This window comes from Pipra filicauda, unplaced genomic scaffold (genome assembly GCF_003945595.2).
Source record: "Pipra filicauda isolate LSUMZ 115617 unplaced genomic scaffold, ASM394559v2 scaffold2_size9829703_pilon, whole genome shotgun sequence".
In the NCBI taxonomy this organism is placed as follows: domain Eukaryota; kingdom Metazoa; phylum Chordata; class Aves; order Passeriformes; family Pipridae; genus Pipra; species Pipra filicauda.
Genome location: NW_024104421.1, coordinates 2,531,138 through 2,550,180, shown reverse-complemented (window position 1 = coordinate 2,550,180; position 19,043 = coordinate 2,531,138). Strand labels below are relative to the sequence as shown.

The 19,043-nt window shown below is 49.1% G+C and overlaps 2 protein-coding genes across 4 annotated transcripts in view; one reads left to right on the top strand and one right to left on the bottom strand.

The window, feature by feature from the left end:
• Positions 1-6,230, bottom strand: part of ADA2 (adenosine deaminase 2) — a 51,600-nt gene extending 45,370 nt beyond the window's left edge. The window contains exons 1-2 of the mRNA XM_027726718.2: positions 5,377-6,230; positions 1,847-2,029 (exon numbers count right to left, since the gene is read on the bottom strand). Of these exons, the coding sequence (XP_027582519.1) occupies positions 1,847-1,920 (74 nt within the window). The 5' untranslated portion in view covers positions 1,921-2,029; positions 5,377-6,230. The remainder of the gene's footprint in view (positions 1-1,846; positions 2,030-5,376) is intronic.
• A 582-nt stretch (positions 6,231-6,812) lies between these two features.
• LOC113990847 (cat eye syndrome critical region protein 2) overlaps positions 6,813-19,043 on the top strand; it is a 94,305-nt gene continuing 82,074 nt past the window's right edge. For all 3 annotated transcript variants that reach the window (XM_039383243.1, XM_027726660.2, XM_039383242.1), the window contains exon 1: positions 6,813-7,071. In XM_039383243.1, coding sequence (XP_039239177.1) covers positions 6,886-7,071 — 186 coding nt within the window. In that variant the 5' untranslated portion in view covers positions 6,813-6,885. The remainder of the gene's footprint in view (positions 7,072-19,043) is intronic.

Genomic DNA, 19,043 nt, shown 5'->3' with positions numbered 1-19,043 from the left:
TGATATCTCTAATCCCCATCTAAGAAGGTGTTGAACAGAGAACTGAATCGTTATGGCTTGTAAGCAAAATGGTCTTTTAATTCCCCTCAAGGAATACAGTTTTTCTCTCCTGGAGTGACTGATGAGGAGCTCCTCTATGCATGGAGCACTGCCCTGCTGTGGAGCATCCTCTGCATTTCATCTGGGGCTGCTCTCTTTGCCTGTGAGTGCCTTACCTCCCCAGCACGCTGCACCTGAGCCGAATAAGCTTAGGTTGGGGTGGTGAATCCCAATGAGCCTCTCCCTGGGTGTTCAGAGGCGGTCTACAGGAACCAGTACCAGAGCACATGGTACACGTATCAGCACCATTGCTAACCGCTGGTCTGGAAACAATTAAAGTATCTCTTTGTTTATGCCGTAGCACTGCTGCCTGTGGAATAGCTGTGGGCAGCAGAAGTAGAGACAACAGACCTGGAAAGACATAAAAGCACCGGGGTTTGTGTGTCTCTTCGCTCTGCTTCCCGCTGAGGTTTCTAGGGCAGATCACTAGCTCCCCATTTTGTTTTGTAGCCACTCAAGCCAGTCCCTGTCTGACTTGTCTCTCTGCCAGATGTACAGGCCGGTGCTCAGCAGCAGCTGTGAGCATGGTTGACCACAAACAAACCCGTACGCGGTGGGCCCCTCTCAGTGCTACTCTTTGGGGAAGACTTGGAAAGATCCAGATTCCCTGGCTTCAAATCCGTTGCCACAAATTATTGTTCGCCTGTTGATTGCTCTCTAGGGGATAAAACATCAAGTTACAACCTGTGGTTTTCAGCCCCAATGGATTAGGGGCAGAAAATCCGTTGAGATCTAAGGCTTAGATCTGTTGGTTTGATATGTAGTTCAGTAAAGCACACAGGAGAGGAGCCATGATGGAGGGTGCTTTGCCACATCAGTGCCAGCCAAATTCCCAGTAGGTAGATGCTTTGTGACTAAGAGAGTGAATGCAAGCTAAAAAGGCACGATGCTGCTGATTTTCTGCCTAAACCAATGGTGATGTGTGTAACTGCTGTTATGCTTCACAGAAAGCGTGGCTACACTTCAGTAATGTGAAATCGCTTCTACTTTCCAGTGGTTTGCTCAGCTGCAAATAGTGTTGTGAAGTAAATATCTGGGTTGTTACAAAGAGCATCAATCAGTTTTTCAGATGCTAGGCCAGGTTCTTGGGAGTGACTGCTTTCACATTATCTTGTCCGTTAAGCAAATTAAATGTGTGCATCCAGGAGACAAAACAAATACTGCGTGGCACTTTTGCAATTGCACCCTCCAAGGCACAGCAGCTGGGTCTGCACATGAAGAGCTGGAGAATATATTCTGACCAAGCAACAGGCTCTTCAGCAGATGAGCCTCAAGCAGGCTGCAGAAATCATGAAAAACCTTCTGCTAACTCAAAGCTAAAGAGAAGTCTTCATGTCTTAGCTAAATCTGAGGCCCTGCTTGCATTAGCTAAAGTTTAAATGTAGCTGTACTGACACTGTATATCCAACTTCAGCAACAGACCTGTGCAAGCTGGTTCATTGCATCACAGTGGCAAAAAAAATAAGTGGGAATGCCAGTTTTCTCTTGTTCTCCTTCAGTTTCCAATTCCTGCCTCCCACGCTTTCTCGCACTGCCCAGGCAGACCCTGCGCTCTCTCGTGTCCCCAGTTAGCAGCTGCCTGTGCACTCCATTTGTTTTCTACCTTAACAATTGGCTCTCCTTTTCATTGACTCCCTCATCTTTCCTCTTGATAACTTAACTTTTCACCTTGTCAGGCTGCTTAGATCCCATATTTTCTACCTTCCTCATCTCACCTTCTTATTCAACCCTGCATCATCCCACTCACCAGCAGAGCCTCCTGTTTGACCTTGCCTTCACTGGGCATTTCTTCATCTTTCTGCATTCAGCTTCTTCCTCCATGACTTTACTCTCTCTCTCAGCTGCTCACAGCTCATTCTCTCTACTCCTCACAGCATTCCCGCTCCTTCTACTCCGCAAGTGTTTGTCACTACAAACTTTTCCTTACTCCCTGTTAATTAGAAAGGAGATGTATTTACTTCCCACCTCTCACAGTATTTACCGGTTTCTCTCATCCCCTGCTTCCCTTGTGTCTCTCTCATCCTACACAGCCTCTTGACTACACCAATGTCCTCTATTTCAGATGTATTTTGTTGTCCTTCAACCACTCCTATTGGCTTTCATGCCTCTTATTTCAGCCCCCTGTGTGCCACTGCTTTATAACTAGTGGCACAAAATAAAGAATTGTCAAAATGCAACATGGCTTTCTTCTCTCGACTCTCCTGGTTTAGTTACAGGAAGCAAAGTTTCTCACCTGCTGCCACACCTCTTCTGTGATACCTCTGGCTGCCTCCACGACCCCAGTCCCACCACTACCCAGAAAAATCTGTGTCCCCATTTTCACTGTATGTGCCTCAGTTTCCTTGATTTGTTGTCTGAGTCAGAAAAGCAGATCAAGGGATTAAAGCCAGACGCCCAACACCAAGTATTTGACTCCAATCTTTGCTCTGTTCAGGAAGGCTTTTCAACCGTGATATGTAAACTACAGCATCTCTTTTCTCAGGAGGCCTTGAACAAGGAACTTGAAGATGGATCAAAATATGAAGAGTCCTAGAAGGTAGAAGTGGCCTGGGGTGAAAGTAGGAGGCTAAATCACACCTGTCTTCTACTTCATAACTCAGAAAGCAGAAAGAAGCAAAGGTAGTGAGGTTTGTTGGTGCTAGATTATTGAGGGAGGTCAACACAAAAAGGGGAGCAATAAAATTCAGACATGCTACAGCAGGGAAATGAAGCAATTCACACAGAGAAATGCAAAGGTTCTGTTTTGAAGAAAGTTGGGTTTAAGCTATTCTTAAATCATTTTCCCTGAATTAGGGAAACTTGAACCTCCCAAAGCTCTGTCCTCCTGAGAATGTGCTGCCAGTGAGAACAGAATCTGAGGTTTATTCAAAAGCACATCTGCAAGTGCTTTTGAGTCCTTATGAGGGAAGATTGAAGATCTCCTGTACCCAGTTTACAGAAACCTAGTCAGTCTGACTTTAGCTTAAAGCCATGATGTGGAAACATGAGGAAGCTAAGAAATTTTTAAAGATCCTTATTAATGATAATATCAATTCAGCTGGTGAGGAACTGACCTGTACCTGTCAGTAATCCATCCTCTTTCAGACATGGTTACAAGAGATCTACCTGTCATTAACCTAATATTACATTTAAGCTTTAAATCAGGCACAGGTGGCAGGTCTCTCTGGAGAAAGTGGAAAGCATTCCTCCCTTCCTTCTGTTCCTAGATGAAATGATTTGTCATACAGGAGTGGAGACATGCAGTCCCTACATCTCTACAACCTTTTTATTTGCATCTGGCTTCTTGCATTTGGCTTTTTTTTTTTTTTTTTCTCAAGAAAATAAGCTCAGAAACCCAGAGATTACCCAAAACAACAAAACCAAGAGGCTTTGATTTGGTCCATCAGGACAATCAGAGTTCTTTCTCAGTGTGACTCTACATGGTAGAAGGACTCAATCCTCAGCCAGTTTGGGAAGAAAGGAAGAGAAAAAGCGCAGAAAGTAAGGGAGGAGTGTAAGTATGGAGGGCAGTGAGCAGCCAGGTTTGTTAACTGAACTGAAAAATCAGTGGTAGGGGAAGTATTACCAACAGCCTAGAAAAAAAAAAGATGATCCATCCAAAAAAGATGAAGAATATAGTATACTGGGAAAGGACACTGGTCAGAGCAGGCTTTGGTTTTGTTAGTTATGAACAGGAAACTCATAACCAAAGGTAACTTGGAAGGAAAGAAGCACATGGATCAAAGAAGAGGAAATGCCACATTGTATTCACCAAATCTTTGCCTACTGTTGAACAGCAGCAGGAGAGCAGAGATTTTTGTGCTGGAGTAATAAATCTAAAGAAGTGATTTAAGAGCAGTGTAAGAATCTAGAGCAAAGTGAAGCAACCTTAAGCGATTGTGGGCAGCCCTCAGCATCCTTGCATAAAAAGAACAATATAAAACACACTCCAACAGAAATAATGGGGACGATAGAGGGAGCCAAATTAATTTAAAAAAAAAGTCAGGCAAAATTGCTACCATAGCTCCTCTGACAAAAAGAGAGATTAGGAGTCTTCATTAAAGTCCACAAAAAACTTAGTGGGATAGAGAGTGGGAATACTACAAAGCTATTTGACCTGGTGTCAAGAACAAGCAAAGATGCATCAGTAAGATAAGCCACAGCTGGACATTACAGGAATTCAGGGAGGAATGTCAGCATAGAGCAAGACAGAAATGCAACATGAACTCCCCTTACATGGCCAGAGGACAAAAAGTTTGCTCCATGGAAAAACTGGGCATTAGGTAATACTGTAGAGTTCTGTAACTGCCCCAAAAGAAGCTGTGTCTGAGGACTTGTCACCCTGAGATTTCTCAGGTAGAACTGTTGGTGTTTTATAGTGATCCTGTATGTTGACAAAGTGCTGTGAGTTAGCTTGCCCTCTCCTCTCGGCAGTCACCCTGCTGGAGCTGGTTCAATCCAGTGCCAGAAGACACAATACACAAGAGATCAGATACTGCCTTGCTCAAGATCAAGTCTTGCAGTCATTGTGCCTTGAAACACAGGGTTTCAGTATAACATATTGGTCTTCTGCAAGCAATAATTTAACTAAGTCAAAAGGTTTTGGGGAAAACAGAAGCAAAGACTATGCTTAGAAAAATAGCGAACATTTTGGCAAAAACCTTGGTGGAGAAGGCCTAGGAAATCCGTGCTGTGTGTGTGAAATCTACAGCAAAGGAAAGCAAAGTCTGTGTGTGAAGAATGATATAGGGGGCCTGATGCTACCTCTTATATCTTATCCTTTTTGCTACTGCATTTCTCAGGCGACCCTCACAGCCCTCTGTAGAGCACCGCAGTTGCCATACCAGATCAGCCCACTGGCCCTCCTAATCCAGTCTTCTCACTTCAACAGTTGCTACTCTCTGGTACTTCAAAGAAAGGTGCAAGAAACCCTGTAGTGGACAATTATAGAATAACCTGCCCACAAGGGAAGTTTCTCCCTAATCCCCCACCATCAGTTCATGTTTATGTTGTGCCTTGAAGCCTGACAGTTTATATCCCTTCTAAAATTTATTTATATCCTGTCTAATGTGACCACGAATGTTCTTGGTATCCATATAAATGTCTAATCCTTTTCTGAATCCTGCTAATCTCCCGGCCTCAATGAAACCTCATGGTAACAAATGCCATGTGTTAATTACACACGGTACAGACATTTCCTTGCACCATTTTAAATTTGCTTCCTTCCAATTTCACCGGGTATCCCTTGATCCCGCAAAATTAAAAACGGCAATGAAATTAGAGCTTGCTCATTCTTACCGAGCCACACTGCTGTCTCTTGACTTGTTTCTTCTCTAAACTAGCTGTTCCTGCCCTCAGCCAGTTTTCCCTGGTCGGGCTGTTAGGCTGTGGCCGATGGCACAGCGCAACAAGACGGCTGTACATTCACACAAGCAGCAGCCCTGCGCCCTTGGCTGGCTGGAGATGGCACTGGAAATGGCGTGGAAGTGTAAGGTGTGAAGGGGAGAGGCTAAAAATGAGAATGTTAACTGAATGAATGAAAGGGAAGTGCTAAAAAAAGTCTGAATGGTATAAAAATTATGAGGGAGGGAGGTCGGTCGGTCCTAAACTGTGCTTAAACACCAGTTTTACAGTGGTTTCACTAGAGGTAGGACTCTAAGCTGAGGCAGCTGTGTACAATGATCCTTTGTATCTGTTTTGAACTGGACTGTGGCAGCAGACTGTGAGGTGACACAGAGAGGCTGTGAAGTCAGCGCGGCTCGGTGTGTTCGCTGAAGCTCCGTGAGGGACATCCCACACGAAGGTAATTAATACGTATCTGCTGCTGAATACGTTTCCATAACACAGTTCAAAACAGGGCAGCGCAGCTCCCTCCAGTTCGGGGCCAGGACAAGCGGCGGCCCTGGGCGCAGGGCTGAGGCACCGAAGCGCCTCAGGGCGGAGGCGCGTGTCCGGCTCCCGCGTGGCGGCCGCGTGCGGAGCGCGAGAAGCGCCGCCTGGGCGGCAGAACAACGTGAGAGCAGAAACCCCGCTTTGCTGCAGCAGGACCCAGTCCCAGCAGCTCCGCGGCATTCCTGGTGACCGGCCAAGGGATCGGGATCGGGATCGGGATCGGGACCAGAAACCGAGGAGCCGCCGCGCGCGGGGCCACAGCGGCCGGCAGCCCCGCCTACCCCGCGCTGGCCCCGCCCCCAGTGGGCGTGGTCGCCGGCAGCCGGGGGCCTGTTGTTGTGGTGAACGCGGGGCCCCGCCCCCTCCTCGTGCAGGGCCGCGCGCCGCCCCGCGCGCCCCGCCCTCGCGCCTTTTGTCCCCTCCCCGCGCCCCGCCCCGCAGGGCCCGCCGCGCCCCGCCCACCGGCCCAGCCCGTCTCCCCATTGGCCCTTCCGCCCACAGCCACGCCCATCCCGCGCGCGGGACCCCGCCCCTCCCCTCGCTCCCCCCGGCCCCCCCGCGCCCATCTGTTCCCGGCGGCTCCTCCGCGGGGCGCGGGGAGCATGAGGAGCAGCGGGATGATGATGATGGGCCCGCGCGGCCGTGGCGGCTGCCCGCGATAGGGGAGGGCAGCGGCGGCGGCGGCGGCGGCGGCAGCAGCAGCAGCAGCAGCAGCGCCCCCGCCGGCCCTGAGCCGCCCCGTGCGCGGGCGGCAGCGAGGGGGCAGCGCGGGGCCGCCGGGGGGCGGCCGCTGAGCGGCGTGTGGCGCCGGGGGGCGGGCGGAGCCGCAGCGCCGAGCGGCGGCACCAGCACACGCAGCCGCCCGCGGAGTGAGGGGAGGCAGCGACCGAGCGGGCTGGACGGCGGCCGCGGGAGATGTGCCCGGAGGAAGACGGCGGCTGCGGCGGCGGCGGCGGCGGCGGCAGCTTAGCCGGCACCGGCGGCCCCGAGGCGGCGGCGGTGGCGCTGGACGAGCTCCGCTCCTGGTGGGAAGTCCCGGCCATCGCGCACTTTTGCTCGCTCTTCCGCACCGCCTTCCGCCTGCCCGACTTCGAGATCGAGGTGAGAGCCCCCCGCGGGCGCCGCTCCCCGTCCCGCCGTGTCCGCGCCCCCGCCGCCCGGCGGGTCCCGCACGCCGCTCCCCGGTCCCGGCCGTGGGGCTGGGGGCGCTCCCGTGGCCCCGGCGAGCCGCTGGGTCCCGGCGCGGTGCAGCGCGGGGGTCTCCGCTCCGCTCACGGCGGACCCGGCAACTTCCCCGTCGCTCCCGGGAGCGCCCGCAAACTTTCGGCGCGGCCGTCCCGGGGCAGGAGCCCTCCGGGTCCGGGGGCTGCGGGGCGCACGGCGGGGGCGGCCGCGGGCGGAGCGGGGCCGGGCCGCATTGTTCGGCCGGGCCGGTGTCCGCACACAAAGGTGGCGGGGGGACGGAGCCGGCCACGGGTCCCCCGTGCCCAAAATGGTGGCGGCGAGGGGCGGGCCCGGCCCGGTGACCCCCCACCTCTCCCGGGGGTACCGGCGGCTGTTGTTGGGGGGATTCCCCAGCGCCGCTCCGCCCGTGCACGAGTCGGCCCCTTTTGTTGGAGGGAAGGGGGGGGTGTCGGTCCCCACCTGGCCGGTGCCGGCGCGGGGTGGGGGGCGCGGAGGGTCGCGCCGAGCCTTTCTCCCGCATCCCGGCGAGGCCGGAGGGCTCCGCGGGGCTCCGCTCATTGTGCGGCTCCGCGGAGCCTCTGGGGAAGCGGCGGTGCCTTCACCACCGCCCCTGTCCCCCACGGAGGGAACGCGCTCGGCTTTCGTACCCTTCTCACCCGTTTTCCTCTGTAACTTTCCTGTGTGGGTCGGGGTTTTTTTTACTATTTGTTTATTTTATTTTGATTCTTATTTTCGTATGCGCGCAGTTAGCGTCCCGTAAATATTTTGTGCGCTGGCCACAAATGTTACAAGCAAAGTGTGTCCTGGTAGGAAATCTTTTGTGCTTGCTGTGAAAAGCTATTCTTGCCAGCGCGTTGGCAATAAACCGGGTGAATAACGTGGTGGCGTGTGTTTTTTAAAGACAGTAATTGCCCCGTGAATGCAAATTCCAAAGATGCTTAAAAGTTCTATGGGATGTGCGAAGCCCTAAAGAGCAAAACTCCTCGAGCAGGATGTGAATTTCTGAAGAGGGGGAATCCCTTATGCGGTACGAAATCTTGAAAGGGGATAAGGTCTCTCAATGATGCAACTTCTTGCGAAAGGGAACTCCCCTCCCCCTCCTATTGATGCCAAACCATTAAAGGGGGAGGCTCTCCGGGCCCAGCAGCGCAAAGTCTTGAAGGAACCTGAATTTACAATGATAAAAGGGCCAAGGCACTAGCCTTTCACCTTTGGAGGCAATTAGCATCTGGCTTGCTTCACAAATGAAGTAAATGTGGGCTCCCCTTTGGTTCCCGGAGCACGCTTAGGCTGGGGGAGTTAACATCATCACTCGGAACAAATTAACTTGCTTTTTTGGGGGGGGATGCCCGGGAGGAGGAGGAGGAGGAGTGCGAGCGGGTTGGTGCCGGGGGTGTTGCAGAGCAGAAGCAGCACACCGAAAACGTCGCCAAAAAACTCCTTGCGCGTGAATGGCCTGCAGCGCTTGGCAGAAACGGGTTTTAAAGAATGGCGTTTGTCCGAGGGACGGTGGAAATTGCGGTTAAAATCGGGATGCTGCGAGAGGACGGATGCGGCTGTCAGAACTCTGCATCTTCAGGCACGTGGAGTAAATCTCCTTCCCCGGCACAGTGTGAGCAGCCAGCACAAGCAGTTTCAAAAGTTGCTGTTCCTTGAAGCTCACCATCTTGTTACGTCTTGCCTGGTGTAGTTGTTCCAGTCTCATCACTGGTTTCAGGGCTATCTGGGAATGGATTTGCACAAAGAGCTTGCTCAGACAGTTCACAGTGTGAAGCCAGTGGCCAGCGATGGAACTTACACTTTTTTCTAAGAGTGCTACTCTGATATTTTTTTTATTTGGCTGCATAAAGAAGGCTTCTCCCACGGTTTTGGACTTAACAATGCCAGTGCCCCTTCTGGCTGCTCCATCTGAGGTGTGCTTTGAGTTTCAGGGGTGTCTGAATAAAATGAAGGTGGCTGTTTTTCTAGGGGCTTGGGGAGACTTGAGGCACATATTCAGGGGAAATAAAACACTAGCCAGCCATCAGAAATTGAAACTGTGCTCATCTGCAAATGATATTTTTTTGCTGTAGCTTTGGTTATTGTGGGGAGGTGTGCTTGTGGCCGAACACCAGCAGTTTGAGTAAGTGAGTGCCTCTTCCCTCAGAAGTTACTGCCCCTCATGGGTAACCCAGGGGTGACTGCCTCAGTCCAGTGGGATGCAGAATAAAACAGGTGCTCTGAGTGAATCTGTGTACGTGGAAGGAGAAATGGAGATCTTGGGCTCAGAGGGTTTCAGCTGGAGGATGGTTATGCTCAAAGTCCTCAAGCTTCACAGCTGAAGTTTGTCCAACTCTGCCCAGTATCTCTGAGGGATGGCCTCACTCTGGATGCAGCTGGCTCTTCTTGGAGGATATTCTCTTCTTCCTAGGAGGTCTGAGCTCCTCTGAACTTAAATCCTGGTTGGTGGCTTTTTTTTCCATTTTTCTGATACCAGTGCATCTCCAGTGGGGAGTTTGGTGCTAAACTCTTACAACATCATTATAAAAAGCAAAAGTTTTAAACAAACCTTAATTCTGATTAAAACAAATATCCTCTGATCTCACCCTCCCTCTGATTTCAGCAGGCAGGTGAGGTTAAGGTTACCCTGCTACAGTCTCTGCACTCCCCAAACCAGAAAGAAACTGATCTTCCGATATGTTTCTGTTCTCATATGGTGTTCAGTTGTTTTGGGTTTGTTTGGTTGGTTTTTTAAAGGTGTAGCTATTTTTTTTCTCCTTTCCCCACCCCCCTCTTTTTTTTTCTTTTCTTCTGGTGGGTCTGTCCATAGCTAGCTGGAAGGCTCTGTAATGATAGGCCATCTGGACCCATCCCTCCCATGCTGAGCAGATTTGCTGATGGTATTTGAGAAGTTTGGGGTCTTTGGTAGTACAGGGAGGCAGCATGGAGCTCTTTTTCTTTTTTTCCCCCTCCCTTTCCAAATTCAAACCCTTCACCCTCTACTTATTGGCGCAGAAGAAAGTGAAGCTTCCAGATGCAGGGCTGCCGTCCGCAGCTGGATGGCAGAAACCTGGGAAGCAGATGTTTTGTTTTTTCTTTTTGCTGGACCAGTGCGTAGCCACAGACTACAGGGAAGAGGTGTCCAAAAAGAAAGCAGCGCATCCATCAGGCCGGACGCTGGGCATTGTTCGGGAGGGGGTGGGCACAGCTGGCCCTCATGCTGGCTCTGGCAGATGCAGGCGCCTGGCCTGACGAGGCGCAGGGCTCCTCTTTTCAAATTTCTGCTGCAGCATCACCCGGCGATGGGCTCAGGAGGGGTTCAGCTACCGCCAGCAGGTCAAAAGTTCAGTGGGACAGGAGCGGGTGCTTCGGGACGTGTTCGGCTTCATGCCGTGTTTTTACATGGATGTGAGGATGCCAGAGAGCACTTCTGCCTTCTGGGGTGAGATTTTTTTTTTTTTCCCCTCCTCCCCTTTTAAATGGCTGCCTTGTCAGCCATCTGCTGTACAGAACTTTCATGCCACTTCAGAAGTGGGGTTTTAGTTGTGTTGGCTTGGTTGCTGCGCTGCATTTCTGGGTGGTTTGTAAAATCACATAATAACAAAATGGGTAAGGTTGCAAGGGACCACAGCAGGTCATCTGATCCAACCTCCCTGCATCAAAAAAATTCTGTATCAAATGCGTTTGTCCTTATCTGCTCTAACAGCACTCCAGTGGGAGAAGGTGAGGCTGTGTGGGTTATGTCATTTTTTTTCGGTAGTCATTGCCTTGATGGACAGAAAGGACGCTTTCCACAGTCAAGTTAGTGCAGGCGATGATAGGGAATGATTTGTTTCCCTCTTCAAGACCGGACTCCAATATGGGACACCTCTCGTGACAAAGTGTCTCCTGGCCACGTGCCCTCCCCTCTGCAACTGAAATATCCTCCCGACAGCTGTAGGGATTGTTTGTATCAAAAATATTAGGAGAATATTTAACATTTTCAACTGTATTTCAAAACAACTTGAAAACACTGGACAGGAGCCAGTGTGGTGTGGCCACCCAGCTCTTTGGCATGTGCTCTCAGGAACTGTGGACTCAAACATTTAGCAGCTTCTGTCTGGGTAGGTCGAGGGGAGGTGACTTTCCAGAACGTGCTTGAAAATAGTCAAAACATTGTTGTTAACTTAGTTTATTTGGAAAAGGGGGAAAAGCCACATTACACAGGGAAAACATAAATCTTTTCCTGTGGTTTTTAAAAGCGCCTTTGGGCAAATTGCCTCTGCTGTTAACTTCACTATGGCTTTAAGATGCTTTTCCTTGCCTCTTGCCCCTTCCTGGCACTTCGGGCTCTGGCTCTGCCTTTAGGTACATTCCTCCCACCCACAGGCAGGGCACTACTGCTCTTGCCCACCTTTTTCCTCCTGTAGTGCGATATCTGCCATGTCGGTTCTTGAACAGGCTCTTTCTGTCAGGAATATTATGTGGCTGTTAGAAACTGCTCCCTCGGGTCCCCCAGGAGGAGGAAGAGTGCGGAGAGAGAGAGAGGTGGAGAAAGAGAGAGCAAAGAACAGGGTTTCTTCTATCTGTGCAAACCAGATACAGCTTTAAAAGAAAAAAAAATCGATGTGTTAAACAGAGTGTTAGAATTTTAATACTTTGAAAAAATGTTTCCTAGTGAGGACAGGATGGCCAAATATACTTTGGCCTCCACTGTCCTGTCATGTTAGGTCCTGCCGAAAATTCTTAGTGGATCCCCTTGCTCTGCCTTTTGGGTGTGTCCCATGTGATCCGTGACACCAAAATGGCACAACCTTCCTGTTCTGTCAGTGGTTTGTATGGGGTTAATTGCACAGACAGTGTGGTACAGTACCCATGTGTAATGTCTATTGGTGCCTCATCCTGTTCTGTGATAGTTGAGATGGTCAGGTAGTTTCTGATCAGAGGAATTTAGAATCTAATTAAGATCAATGCGACAAGTAGGTGGTGCAAGCTGATGAAAATGTTGGTGAATTCATGTAGGTCGGCTCTGCTCCTGTGGGGTAATTCTGAGTTGTTTAAATGCTTTTTCAGTAGAATAGTTCAGGCATTGGGATGTCCAGCCCTCTTGCCATTTTCCTGTTGATGGTAGTCAACATTAAAATGAAAGGGAGTGGATAGTGACTGTCTGAAAGAACAGTGAACAATAGATCTGCTCGCTAAAACTTCACTCTCACATGATGCACCTTGCTTTAGGAAAAACAAATTGAGGAAAGGTACAGTAATTGGCAGTGCAGGGAGAGGTGCTTTACAGAGAGTAGACAGGGTTGGAAAAAATTAATGGAATTCAAACATACTGAAAAAAAAAGTGTTAGTCCCGTGTTGTGGAGAGACCTGTTTATGGACCGCTGTGTGAATTTGGCTTTTATACCACAGTCACTCGGTAATGACTCTGCTTCCCCTGGGCAGCATCAGCTTCATCAGAGTAGAGGCTGTGAGCTGGGTGTTTGTTGTTTGAAAATCAAGCTTAAAAAACAATGAAATCAGGGGAGTTAACACTGTTTTTATTGTTCTTTCTACCTGTCCCATCCACTGTTTGTTTTAGTTGCTTTGGTGCCCCATCCCGCTCTCCATGTCTGTTCCAGCACCAGTTCTTACTCGCCTGGTCTTCACTTTTGCTGCCTTAGTTATTCTGTTCATAATAGAATCATTAACACTCTACGTGTCAGTGTTGGGCTCCAGAGTTCATTGAGATTAATGGAGGGGTGAGGCAGAGAGATACTTCTCAGAGCTGTTGTTTCAAGTGGTCTGCAAATTGGGAAGCATTGTATCAGTTTCCATTTCAAATGCAAGTCACATCTTTCCCAACTGTAGATCTTAAACTTTTAAACAAGTGTTTACATTTTACATAATGATACTCTAGTGTAATTGGATGCAAAAGGGGGGAAAAAAAAAGGAATAGGTAGTTCAGGAGGCTGATATACGAGTTAAAACGTTATCTTAAGCCTGTGAAAAGAAACAAGAAGTGACTGCACGAAGCCGAGGGGTGTCTGAACAATGGATAAGGAAGGTTATTTTGACAGCAACATTTTGAATGGATCTGAGTTAGGTGACAGGGGAGTTGGGGTAAGACTGTAGCAGTTGAAGGCAGAAGAGAAAGAGGAATACGATAAGAATTTCAGGGATTTGGATGGAGCACATGGGGGTTGATGTTACAGATTTTGTGATGTTAGTATGAGCAGTTCTGCTAGCACAGCTGACACTGAAATTCATGCCTGGTGTTAACTGAAATGTTTGTGCACCCGCAAGTTTAACCGTTTAATCTGAATGTATTTAGAAACCGATTTAAGATAATCATGTGCAATTCTTTCCCCACTAGGAAAAAATAATGTTTTGTGTAGGAGCTTAAATATGACTTCTCAGTTTGCTTTGTTTAAGAAGACCCGAGACCACAAACCTGTGCCAATTCAATCAGACGATTTAAACTTCTGCATAGCGCATCTTAATTAGGACTCAGAAGTTTGTTACTCTAGGAATTTGCTGTAACCGAACTAGCTAGAAGTAACACCTTTTAAAGTGTTGCAGCTTTATGTGTAGACCTGCTTAACTGCGGTCTTTCTCTCCCGCGCATAATGCCGGCAGAGCTGTGCCATTCTGCCCCTGGCATCTGTTAAGTGCCTGCATGAAGGGTGAAGAATTAACTTTTGTAATGGCAATCGATGCTTTCATAGACTTCTTTCAGGCAAAAATCTCCTCAAGAAAAGGGCTATAGGTAGAAATGACAACAGCCAAAGAGTTAAAATTCCCGGATTAAAAGTTTATCATGTAAACCTTATCGTAGGTAGGTATGATTTTTTTTTTTTTAATGTTTTCCCCCCTCCTCGTTACCAGAAGCAACAGCATCTGCTGTGGTGGTGGGAACAATGCAGCCTAGTGATTCCTCCTTCCTTACAGTAGAGAATCCTGTTAAACACACAAGGCTGTGCCTCAGAGTGTATCCTTTCAGCAGGCTTGTTCCTTTTAATGGGTGCCCATTCCTGGGGTCTCCATTGTTTCACCAACAATAGCACTAGGGGCAGCTGATTTGGTTGACAGAAAATGCGTTAATTTAACAGATCTATTCCCTTTAGCCGGTCTCCTTCCTATTGTGCCCCAGTTCTCCCCCAGTTCCTGGGGAGGAGGGCCTCGAGAGCAGGGTCTGTTAGGTGGAAGGCTCCTGCAATTAGGAGGGGTTTGCAGCCTTTTGTGTGAGGAACAGAAAACAGCTGATGGGGAAAAGTGGTGCTAGTGCAGTTCGCTTACTGCCAGAACACTCATTTTTCTGCTTTTTGGGGGGGCTTTATAGACTGCCTTTACAAGAGGTGGGGGAATAACTCGACACTATGTGCTGATGGCAGTCAAGGTCTTTGCTCAGAGGTGGTCTTGCAGCCCAATGTAGCAACTCCTTTCAGAGCTGGCTCAACTTCCTGACCAACTCTTTATATCCTCTAAATGCTTAGCTAAAACACGAGCTTTCCACTAAAAAAGTAAAGCTGCTGGTCTTATCCAGGGTAGGACTGCTGAGGGCTGGCTGGAGAAGGCAATATGTAAAGTTTATACCAAATTATTTGAAACGTGAGGGGCATAATGGTCCTCAGGGACCCCTGCCCCGGGCCAGGCCACCAGTTTTGGGACTGGTCTGATTTAAACACTGCAAGCTCTTCACCCTAGATGCACTTACACTGGTTCAGCTCCTCCCTATATTAATATACCTTGATTCAGCAGCGGAGGGGGTTGTCTTTGTTGACTTTTTACATCGGTGTGGTCAATCTGGCATGTTCAGCCTGGTGGGAAGGAGGGCACATGCGCTGCTGAGGGGGCTGTGAAACCCAAAGGTTTGCTCTTGGGGGCTGCCGGCTGCCAGAAGCATCTTGGCTGCCAGAAAGAATATCTCGCTCCCTTTCAAGCCCTCGCCTCAGCCACGCTTCTGACTCTGTGGTTTGCCCCTTCCCTGGCACCATCCCAGCTGCTCCCTGGGTCCTGGCTGGGCTTTTGCGGGGGTTGTAGTTCCGTGGTGGGAGCGGGACCTCCTGCTCTCGATGGCTGCAAAGCTGCCAGGTCAATCCGCTGTGGCTCTTGAAACTCTAGCCTTAGTTTAGTTCTGGTTGCTGGGGCTGGTGATGTAAAAGGAGCTCTGGAGGGTCTTTTTCGTCCTCGTTGGTAAAGCCATTAATTCTCTGGCTCTTTCTTTCCAGCTAAGCCTGATGTAAAGGGGCTGGAGCTTTGTACGGCCGAAGGGTTGGAAGGCAGAGCTAGTATTCTCCTTTCTGGTGAGCCCTGTATATAGGGAGTTGTGTGGCAGCAAAAATACTTATATATCCATAACACAAGGCAAAGAGGGTTGTGGTTGGAGGCTTTTTTTTTTTTCCTTGCTTGGGTTTTTTTGTTTGTTTTAGGAGGTAAAGGGTGAGAGTTCACTTAAAGAGCTTGACTCTTAATAGAGCTTGTCATTGTTGCTAATATAAAACAAATGATGAGCATGGGAGAGGAGTCAAAGGCTCCCTCTTCTGGTGTGCTGGGAAGGTTTAAATGCTGAAAAATAAGCAAGGAAAAAGACCCCTTCCGTGCTTTCCTGTGTTATTTTGAGACCTCACTTAGGCCTAACCCTTATTGGTCCACCACATAAGTTTCTTCATGTCCCCTGAATAAGTAGCATTAAGGAGTCTCTATAACAGTGAAATGCATTTTCAAATGCAAACTACAAATGTACTTGCAAGTAGAAGTGGTTTCAGAAGGGTCCCCAACCTGAACATGGAAGATAGCAGCCCTGCCCATCCTCACATCTGGCATTTCTCAGTGCTTCTCTTTGCTTCTCCTCTTTTCTGCATCCCCCCCTCAAAGATTATGTGGTGTCCATGCAGCTTCCAGGCCACATGTGTGCACTGGCATGTAAACATGTTTGGGATGATTGCAGGGGCCAAGTATGCTGAGCACTCTCTCTAAGAAAGCGTGTCCAAGGTTCCAGCACTCCTGTTGCTTTAGGTTGAGTCAGTCCAAAATTCAAAACTTATTAATGGTTGGTTGACAGAGAAATGCGCACAAGGGGTTTGTTGGGATTTTTAGGTGGATTTTCTAAAAATCATTTTATGAAGTGCTGTACCTCTGAAATCAATAGGATTTCAGGGCATTAGAGAAGGGACTTTTTTTCTCTTTCATATTATCTTATTTTTCACTGGACAGTTTGACATCACGTGGCCATTTTCCCTGTGTTGTTAGTGTGGACTCATGAGCAGTGTCTGGTGGAAACCGAGGACATCAAATCTCGAGCCTCCTTCCCGTGGCAGCTCCTGCCACCGTCACGGATGGCAGTAAAACTGCTCACCCGGATTAAAAACCGCAACACTTTTTTTCTTCCAAGTGAGCTATGTCTAACCAGAAGCAGTTCCCCCAGCCAGCTCCCTCCACAGCCCCACAAAAGGGTTGTGCCGGCATGACTGAAGCAATGGCACAGGAATGGAAACAGGCAGCGGGGAGGGGAAGGGCTTTTTATAGCTGACACTTCTGGTGAAAGAAGCGCTTATCGCCGTGCAGCCCTGGGTAGCAGGTGGAGTGAGCCTGCACAGGTAACAAGAGGTCATGCAGCCATGAGGGCACCTGGGGAAGAACCCTTATCAGCCTCTCTTAAAAGGGTTTTGGGCTGTATCAAGCCTTGCTATATTTCTTTTTTTGTTTTTGTTTTTGTTTTTTTTTTTAAAGTTAACATTCTAGTTAGGAAAAGTTTAAACTGAAGTTGGATGGTGAGCCTGTAAATTGTTCCTTTCAAAGTCAGTCCTGAACATGCAGTTGAAATCATGTTGAAACTTCACTGCAGCCGAAAGTCTTGCACAAAAGCAAAATAGCACAAAACTCTTCCTTAGAAATTCAGGCTTTTCTTTAAAAGCAAAACAAACCAAAAAGCATCTCCTCCAGAAAGGTTTCCCTGAGGCTCTGGTCACCCAGCAGTGCAGATATCTATCCATCAGGATTTGTTTGCCTGTGCTGAAGAGGCTGGAGCAGCTTGCCTTGTCGGACAGGGCAGCCATGTAGAATAAACAGGGAATAGCAGTCTCGGTTTCCTTTCTTTCAGCCCGATACAGGGTGCCGAGGCACTGAAGACTATTTTGCCCTTAAGATAATTGTGTGTTGGAGAGGATCAAAGGGCTTGAGGGGGTTTTTTTGGTTGAAAAGGGATTTTCTCCATGGACAGCTGCAGTAGTGCATTAGTAGTGCAATGGATTATCTTTCCATGATCTGTAGGATCTCAACCAGCTATCGAGGGGCCCCGCTGAAGGCTGCTGCTTGGGGGAGGCAGAGTGAAAGTCTCCTGAAACAGGGAGACCTGTAATGCCTGGGAGCTCAGACCACTTGACTCCCCCTGCCCCAGCAGGGCGGGTGGTGCTGGATATTCTTAGACTGCAGATAGTGCTGGGAGCATGGGGAAAGGGAGCCCAGCTCTCGGTTATGACTAACTGCAGCTGATGCCCTGCATCCACCCTGCTCTCCGATGGAAGTGCTTATTAAGGAATGTGAGAAGCGAGCTGATTCCAGCTGCTGTGGCATCCCGTAAAGGGCAGTGTGTAATTTGGGAGGGTGTTGCGAGTCCCTTCGTGGAACAAACTACTCTCTGTAGTGAACATCTGACCTGCCCAATGCCCGGACTTTCTCATTTTGGGAAGTTTTGGATGATGGCTGATCTGCAAATAGCCATGGCATTGAGAGGATGTCCCTTCTCATGCCTGGATGTGTATCAGTATCCTTGCTCTGTGCTTTTCGGTGGGGGAAGGCGATGCATCTGGCCTGACTGTAACAAGGGTGGCAAGAGGGGATGGGACAGGGTGCTATCAAAGGTGGAGATCAGGTCACGCTGTGCCCCCCTGACACAGTTTCAGGGCCGGGGGATGAGGGGGCTGGAATGTGCAGGGCGGCAGAGCTGTCAAGGAATGCAGGTCCCCAGGTGGCCACTTCAGTCGCTTGTGCTTAAGTTGGGCTCAAATTGCATCTGTGTGCTGGTTAATGAGTGTTGGGGCAGCTCTGCCCTGGCAGGTTCTCCCGTGTGCACGTCCTCAGGTAGCAGGATGCCAGAAAGAGGGGTGACAATAGTATTTTGGGAGGCAATAAATTCAGCTCCTCAGCGTTTTTAGAATTTTCTGCTGACTTTAATCATGGAAGTTTTGTCACTTTTTGGCTGGTTTTATTTTCGTGACTAGTGAAGCACAAGCTGGGATGAACCCAGCTTTGAATTTCAGGGCTGAGTTTTTTTCGGGACAGGCAGTTGGAAAGACTTGTCTTTTTTTTGTAAGCAGGACTGGCTTCAGAATTAAAGGATGAACACGGACCGCCATATGATGTTGTGTTGTTTTTCCTTGGAGTACCAACTCCAGTTTATAATCATTGCCTAGTCCATAGCCAGTTGGCAGGAAGGCTGTTGTGAAGGGATTGATTATTAGTGGATGCTTCATTGTGCTCTCCAAGCCTGACTTTCTTGATCTAACCAGTTTCCTTCATTTGGAATGGCTGTAGTCAGCAGAGAGAAGAGAGGGAGATGTGTCTTCTCTCTCAGCAGCGCTGTTTCATGTTCATGGGATATACTCAGGAAAAAAAGGGTCAACAGAAAGTGTCAGCACTTGAGTGTTCTCATAGAAAGCCAGCTGGCTAGCTGGGGACTGCTCACAATTTTTCTGTTTCCTCTTGTGATTCTCTCAGTATTTGTTTTCAGACTGGTGACTTAAACAAAACTTGTGCTGTTTGGTGTTGAGCATCCTGGAGGCTCTGCTCTCTTCCTGGGAAATGCACCGGCAGAGTGGAAACATCATCAGGAAGGAGATCTAGCGCTCAGAAATGTGAAGACACACTGGCAGCTGTGGCAACTGGAGCTGAGTTAGCATTTAAACTGGCAGTGAGGACACACAGAAGTACAGATGCAGCAGCACAGG